The 7,620-nt window shown below is 42.2% G+C and overlaps 1 protein-coding gene and 1 long non-coding RNA gene across 2 annotated transcripts in view; one reads left to right on the top strand and one right to left on the bottom strand.

Moving 5' to 3' along the window:
• LOC110003899 (uncharacterized) overlaps positions 1 to 6,946 on the top strand; it is a 21,076-nt gene extending 14,130 nt beyond the window's left edge. Inside the window, exons 15-20 of the mRNA XM_065964083.1 lie at positions 1 to 422; positions 2,508 to 2,698; positions 3,393 to 3,612; positions 3,955 to 4,302; positions 4,457 to 4,554; positions 5,867 to 6,946. The exon at positions 1 to 422 is cut by the window's left edge and continues 275 nt beyond it. Coding sequence (XP_065820155.1) covers positions 1 to 422; positions 2,508 to 2,698; positions 3,393 to 3,612; positions 3,955 to 4,302; positions 4,457 to 4,554; positions 5,867 to 5,992 — 1,405 coding nt within the window. The 3' untranslated portion in view covers positions 5,993 to 6,946. The remainder of the gene's footprint in view (positions 423 to 2,507; positions 2,699 to 3,392; positions 3,613 to 3,954; positions 4,303 to 4,456; positions 4,555 to 5,866) is intronic.
• Positions 1 to 7,620, bottom strand: part of LOC136182692 (uncharacterized) — a 60,530-nt gene that overhangs the window by 51,233 nt on the left and 1,677 nt on the right. The gene's annotated exons all lie outside the window — the stretch shown is intronic.

The raw sequence follows: 7,620 nt of genomic DNA, 5'->3' as shown, positions 1-7,620 counted from the left end.
GTCCGCTCATCCCCTTCCAGTCCGCTCATCCCCTTCCAGTCTGCTGCAGCCTCTTCTAGTCCGCTCATCCCCATCCAGTCCGCTGCAGCCTCTTCCAGTCAGCTGCAGCCTCTTCCAGTCTGCTGCAGCCTCTTCCAGTCCGCTGCAGCCCCTTCCAGTCCTCTGCAGCCTCTTCCAGTCCGCTGCAGCCTCTTCCAGTCCGCTCATCCCCTTCCAGTCCGCTCATCCCCTTCCAGTCTGCTGCAGCCTCTTCCAGTCTGCTGCAGCCTCTTCCAGTCCGCTGCAGCCTCTTCTAGTCTGCTCATCCCCTTCCATTGAACACAAAACATTGGAACGCACCAAACGAGTCGAAGCTGCGACGGTGAAGTCTCCTCAGAGAGTTCCTGAGACTCATGAAGACTACAGGAGGATCAGAACCTCAGGTGAACGAGTGTTTCTTCTTCATGGGTTTCTTTCCAACAGATCCACAGACTACACATGAATCTGATCCGGTCACTTTGAGTCTCTGAAATAAGAAACGTCTCAGACTTTATCCCACAGGGCGCTTCAGACTCATTTAGGGCGCGGCCACACTGGCGATGTTGTCGTACCGTGGTTAAGCACGATTGCCCCCCCTTCCTCCCCATTAGGGGACCGGCGTCCGCACATCGGAGAACATGACAGCTACTTCCTGTCTTTACTTTGAGTCGTGTTAGTCAGATACAGACTGAACACTTCATAATGAAGGCTGTCAGCGTTGTGGACTGTAGGGGTTGAAGCGTGCTTGGGCACGGTACGGATGGCCAGAGTGACCGCGCCCTGAAAGGGGAGGAGTTTCAAGAGTGAGGACTGATGGATTGAAGATTTTGTGAGTGTTTAAAATCTTTAAAGTCAAACCTGTGTTTGTAGTAGATTCTAAATATACATACTTATTATTATCTACCTTTAGTTATTGTGTTGGTCCAGGGGAGAGAACCCTTGACTTATGGACAGCTGCAGGTTGTGATGACGCCAACAGCCCACCTTTTTGACTGTTTTGATTGAAATGACCCTAACCCTCTTTACATGTCATGATACATATTCAATATTTTAAATAAAAATCTCCACAGTTTCATTTATTAATGTCACGTTACCCGACTGTGTGCGGCTGCTGCCCAGAAACATGACATCAGATTATCAAATCATTTCCCTGATATGTAAATATTCAAATCACCATCAGGGGAAAAGATCCCGACGACGTCTCAAACAGAAGACACCAGTCTGAAGATGGACGCTCTTCTTCTTCTGCTCTTCACCGTCGCTGCTTCAGGCAAGTCTTCATTTATGAAGTTTGATTAATAAACACGGTGCATACAGTCAGTGTACATCTTTATTTATATTGTTAACATGTCTGTTCGTCACAGAGCATACAGTCAGTCTTTATTTATATTGTTAACATGTCTGTTCATCACAGAGCATACAGTCAGTCTTTATTTATATTATTAACATGTCTGTTCATCACAGAGCATACAGTCAGTCTTTATTTATATTATTAACATGTCTGTTCATCACAGAGCATACAGTCAGTCTTTATTTATATTATTAACATGTCTGTTCGTCACAGAGCATACAGTCAGTCTTTATTTATATTGTTAACATGTCTGTTCGTCACAGAGCATACAGTCAGTCTTTATTTATATTATTTATTAACATGTTAAACATGTTGACGTCCGTTCTTCAGTGTTCTTGAGTGGATCTCTTCTAGTGCTTTATGAACCTCAGGTGAACGATTGCTGCTCTGCAGACTCATGAAGGCGTCATGTTCAAGGTTAAAAAGCCGGATGAAGACGCTCAGTGAAGATTTCACAGACGGAGAGTTAAAAAGGTTGAAAAAGAAAGATGGAGGAGAGAGTCAGGAGATGATTCTTTAACTTTCTAACCCCTCTCTACTTTACCCTGACTGTCCCAAAAGGCAGTCGGCATTTTAGACAGGAAACTTCATTCTTTCAAAGTTTTCAATATAAGAAAGTAAAACATTTTAAACTTCATCACAAACCTTCATGGATGTTTGTCTTCAACTTTTAAGTTGGCCACAAACTACCGGCAAGAAAACCCCAGGAAACATTATTTGATCGTATTTGACCAAGCGGCTCAGGTCTTAAAAGAAATGAAGATACCGTGGAAGAGCAAAAATCTGCAGTTCCATGAGTGTCCACTAGGACTGGCTGCAGGAGCAGAGACTCATCATTAGGACCCACAGTTATCAATCATTCCTGGAGGAGATCGTTATTTTTCATGACAACCCTACATTTGAAAAAGTATTTAAAAAAGGAAATGTTTGAAGTGAGTCAATTTAGAAAAAGTTAGAAAATTAAAAAAACTGAAAATGTTGAGACAGAGATACAGCTGACCCACAGTGAGAGAAAGAGGACGATATGATAATAACTAGAGTTTAACACTCAGACGCCTCTAACTCAATAAAATTATTAAGAAACATGAGACCATCTCGTCCTTTAACCTTTAACTGATCCATGTGTACGTCTTTACAGGACTGTGTGCAGAGTCACCACAAGTGAAACGACGGTACTTTTTTAATTATGACCACAAGACCCGAGATGAAGCCCGGGCCTTCTGCAGAGACAAACACACAGACCTGGCCACCATAACCAGCATGGAGGACGTGGACACCCTGAGGGGCATGGCCGATCTAAGCCAAATGTGGCAGATTGTCGACGGCAATGTAAGGTCACTATAGGTCACCAAACCTTTGTGTCACATTTGACTTTCAGTGGTGCAGAGTGAGCAGATAAGGTTTCCAACCTAACCCAGAACTTATACTTTATGTGAGTGTTTCCATTTAGGGCCTGAGTACACTTAAGCAGAACCAATGAGAGCAGCTTTGTGACCTCGTGGTTCTCAACTGACACTGTGACACTCCCACAGCTAGGTGTTTGTTCTGCCCTCTGAGTCTGCCATCATGACATCACAAAGGGTAGTAGCTCCTCCCCCAGGTGGGTGACACTCCCACAGCTAGGTGTTTGTTCTGCCCTCTGAGTCTGCCATCATGACATCACAAAGGGCAGTAGCTCCTCCCCCAGGTGGGTGACACTCCCACAGCTAGGTGTTTGTTCTGCCCTCTGAGTCTGCCTTCTCACCGTAAACAATAGGACATGGAGAGAGAAAGACCGAGTACACCCAAGTCCTTCTAAGAGTGGATTTAGAAGAAGAAACTTCACACACATGTTTTGAGGAGCTCTGAGACTTATTTACACTTTTTTGAAAAAGGAGGAGAATGTTTGACCTTTAAAGTGTTGAGAGTGGGTCCTGAGGAGAGACCAGTTGAGAACCACAGGTCTCTGAGACTTGAACATACTGTATATATATCACAGCATGATGCTGCAAACAAAGTCAAATGAATCTCATGTTGCTTTCAGCGAGCCTGGATTGGTCTGTACGACGACGTGGACAGCTGGAGCTGGTCACTGTCAGACCCGAGTTTCTACGACGATGGAGAGGCCGAGTTCAGACAGTGGGCAGGAGGAATGCCTGACAACATAGGAAGTAGAGAACACTGCACAACCATGTATTTTGACGGATTATGGAACGATGTGCATTGCATGGATAACCTTAAGTCAGTCTGCTGCGACGCCACAGGTGAGACATTCATAAATGATAAATAAGCTTAGAAACACATCGGCTTTATTTATTTTCAGCTTCTTAAAGGTTGTCCTCAGTGTCTCCCTGTAGTCTCAGTGATGTTAAAGAAGGACACTGCTGCATCTTTGAATGTCTCATTTCACTTTAACAAACTCTCAGACAGACTCTAGTGGACACTGGAGGAACCGCAGCTGTAAAGTTAGACATTTTAACATAGAGCTCTATGAGGACTGACTCACTGCAGGAGACAGACTCTAGTGGACACTGGAGGAACTGTAGCTGTAAAGTTGGACATTTTAACATGGTGATGTTTGATTATGAGCTGTGGTTTCTCCACAGGGCCAAATGTGACCTTTGTCCTCATCTCCACCGACATGTCATGGACTGAGGCCCAGAGCTACTGCAGAGAACACCACACAGACCTGGCCAGTGTGAGAAACCTGGACGAGAACCAGAAGATAAAGGAGCTGATCCCTTTTCTACAGTCAGTCTGGATCGGCCTCTCCAGAGAGACCTGGAAGTGGTTGGATGGCAGTAACTCCTCGTTTAGGTACTGGAACCTGGGCTTCTCAGATCCTAATAACCTCTTTTCAAAGGAGGCTTGTGTGTCCGCAGACTTTGGCAACTTTGGGAAATGGGAGGACTGGCCCTGTGGCTATAAGAGATCATACATCTGCTACACTGCAGGTGGGTTGAATCAATCTGATTATTCAGATGTTTGTGTTTTAAGCGATGGATTTAAGCCATAATTGACCGCAAGTTGTGGACTCAGTGCTCAGAGGATGTTACTTTTGAAGGAAACCCAAACTGATGTGAACACATGTTTCTGTCTTCCTCTCAGGGATCACTCAACAGGTGATCAGAGTGAGTGTGCAGAAGAAGAAGAACCCCTCTGTGGATCTGAACCACTCTGCTGTGATGGAACACATCCTGCAGCAGGTGAATCATGTTTGACCTTTTTATGATTTCATGCAGAAATAACCAAATGACTCTCAGAAGAAAATTTAAATGAGACAACATGAGGCTTTAGTGATCCCTGAAAGATATATTCAAATGACAGTAGCACAGGAAGTCATGTTAAGAGACAGGAAACAGATTCAGAGCCATTTGAAATCATGGAGACAGAAAACAATGACTCATTAAACTCTGATACTTATATTCTGATGGTTTGTTGACTCCTCCTCCAGCAGTTTTCAGGGTTGAACTTCCTGTGGTTGGAGGAATGGGTTTGAGGTCCTAATGGGGATTTTGTATTCATTCTAATAGTTGCACATACTTCCTGTTTCTCTCCAAAGCTGGTGTTCTCAGCGGTGTTGAGGGAATGTGTAGATACTCAACTCCACACGACAAAGACTCAGGAGAGTCAGAGGGAGGAAGTAGTTTATATCTGACTTAACAACACATGTGATACAGTGAATGTACCAGAACGTAACGTCTCAGATAATGGAGACAGTCGGCCAAACAATCCAGACATGAAGGAGACACAAAGTGACCTTGGTTGTCATAGAAACGGCTGACCCTATCAGAGCAGGGAGTGAGCTACATGTCCAAACCTCTACATAGAGAAAATCCACCTCAAGCAGAAAGTCATGTTCCACCAAATGCAACAGAAAGATGTTAAAAAAAGATCTCTTGGTTGAACTGTTTACTAACGAGAAAAACAATTAAAGGGACACTTCACCCATTAGCATTAATCTTTGTTTCATTAGAAACCTGGTAGTGTTTCTGAATGGTCGTGCATCCCGCCCTCATTTTCCCCTGAGATGTGAAATCTTTGTATTTCTGAGTCTGAAAAGGAGCTTCTGATGAAGCAAAAATCGTCATTTTGTGTCACTGGAAGCTGTTGCGGTTAGCGCGGTGAAACTACAACGCTAGTTCCTCATGTTTTCAACAACTGAAGCTGCAGACCAATCACAGATCAGTGGGTGGGACCTCACACCGCCATATTGCTTGGTAGCTATGCTAACAGGCTCTTTGGAGAAAGCTGATGATGTTTCAACTTTAAACTGAGATGGATGAAGGGGATTTTGAAGGTCTTGTGCTCGAATCGGTTGTTCGTGGTTATCTCAACGAGCCGTTATATAGCGGTGGCGGCGGCGGCGGCGTGCCGACAGGCGGGTGTTATGCATCAGCTGCAGCAGAGGCAGATTCATGTTTTAACGGCTGAAGTATCCCTTTAAGGTGGTTGGGGGCGTGTCCAGAGAAGAAGAATGGACGTATGATGGTGAATATTTTGATTTGTGTTTGTCAGCTCCGACAGAAGCTGAGGGACGAGGGGCTGCATGAAAACATCCGACTGAGCTGGAGGAGGCAGCCGGGTGGAAACGTCTTCCAGAAGGAGGAGAGCGAGGAGAAGAAGGAAACGCCCGAATGTTGAAAAGACTTTGTTTGTTTTTCTCTTTTTGTGAAGTGAGATAGAGCGTTGATAAGATCCAGCTGTTTGTTGATTATTTAGTCCTTTTAACCATTTTCAATATAAAAATCTGTTTCTGTATTTATTTAAAGCTTTGATTTGTCACTGCGCTGATATAAACTTACTTTCAGTCGGTCGAGGAAAGCGTAGCACACATTTTTCACTTAACAGTTACAACATGTTTAAAGCTCCATCTCGGTCATCATGTTGACCTTTAACCTCGTGTTGACCTTTGACCTCATATTCACCTCTCATGTCATCAGTCTCTGAAACCTTCAGAGCAGCTTTAAATGATCTGATTGGTCTTAAATACCGGAGTCAGTAAAAACCCTCAGCTTGGACCTCCAGCATTGTGGAGTGCAATGGAACACATCTTACATCAGGTCAGTCATGTTTGACCTTTTAGAGATTTCATGCAGAAATAACCAAATGACTCTCAGAAGAAAATGTAAATGTAAAATCAAATTGAAATGTACCTCGTTGAGGATAAATTCAAATGACAGCAGCACAGGAAACAGTGTGAAGAGAAGGTGAGAAATGATTTAATATTCTTTGATTCTTTAACAACGACACAACTGGACAGTTTAGGAAGCAGATAAAAGACTGCAGAGCTGTTTAATGGACAGTTAGGAAGTTGCCTTCAGAGACACTTCAGACTTTGTTTTGTCTTTTATTGACTTTAATCAACTTGATTTCAAATGTTCTGTTTTGGTTGTTTGAATTGTTACATCTTTCATTTATACAACACTTAGTAATGAATTAAGACTGAATATATAAATATAAAAGCATTATTATATTGAGCCTTTATTATTACTGTAAATATGAAACTGATCACTAACCTCTCTGTGTGAAGTAAAAGAAGAAGCCCAACCTGCTAAAACACAAATAAAAAACACTCTTTAGAAAACAAAGCTTTTCCATTCTTTGCCTTTACTTATAGAGGAGTATGTCTTGTTGTATTTTAGTATGAGTAAAGGATTTATTTTATTTAACTGGACGTTTTTATCGTCTTTCTTGTGGTTCCGTTCATTAGTTCTATTGTTTCCTACAGCCCATGAAAGCAACACGGCATGACGTCACCACGTCTTGCCTGCTGTTACCATGGACACGCGAGACACTCAAACTTCACAGTTTCACTCGGTTTCACTAAAGTCAACAGGAAAGTCAAAATCCTGCCAACACGGCGGGTAAATTAATGTGAGACAAGGTGAGTCTTTATTATTATTAATATTAATAATAATAATAATAATAATAATAATAATAATAATAATATTATTATTATTAGTAGTAGTAGTAATAACAATAATATTAATATTAATATTATTAATAATGTCTACTTATGAGTATACGTTTCAGATTTGAAATGACAAGACTAAAATGTGCATTAATGCTCAACTCAATAGCTAAGGGAAGGAAGTCTACTTTTACACAACTTCTTATTCTTTTGATAAATACTAATGTAGTTCATTTCTGAAAGTGGGATGGAACAGAGTCATTGCTAAATATGCCCTTAAACACAGCCCCATTCTTAAATCAAGATACATGGAGAGTAAATAAGATCAATAACCTGTGAATAAAAACACAGTTAAAAA

The sequence above is a fragment of the Labrus bergylta genome, chromosome 15 (genome assembly GCF_963930695.1).
Source record: "Labrus bergylta chromosome 15, fLabBer1.1, whole genome shotgun sequence".
Taxonomy (NCBI): domain Eukaryota; kingdom Metazoa; phylum Chordata; class Actinopteri; order Labriformes; family Labridae; genus Labrus; species Labrus bergylta.
Note: the sequence above shows the minus strand (reverse complement) of the source record. Positions and strands in the feature narration are given on the sequence as shown.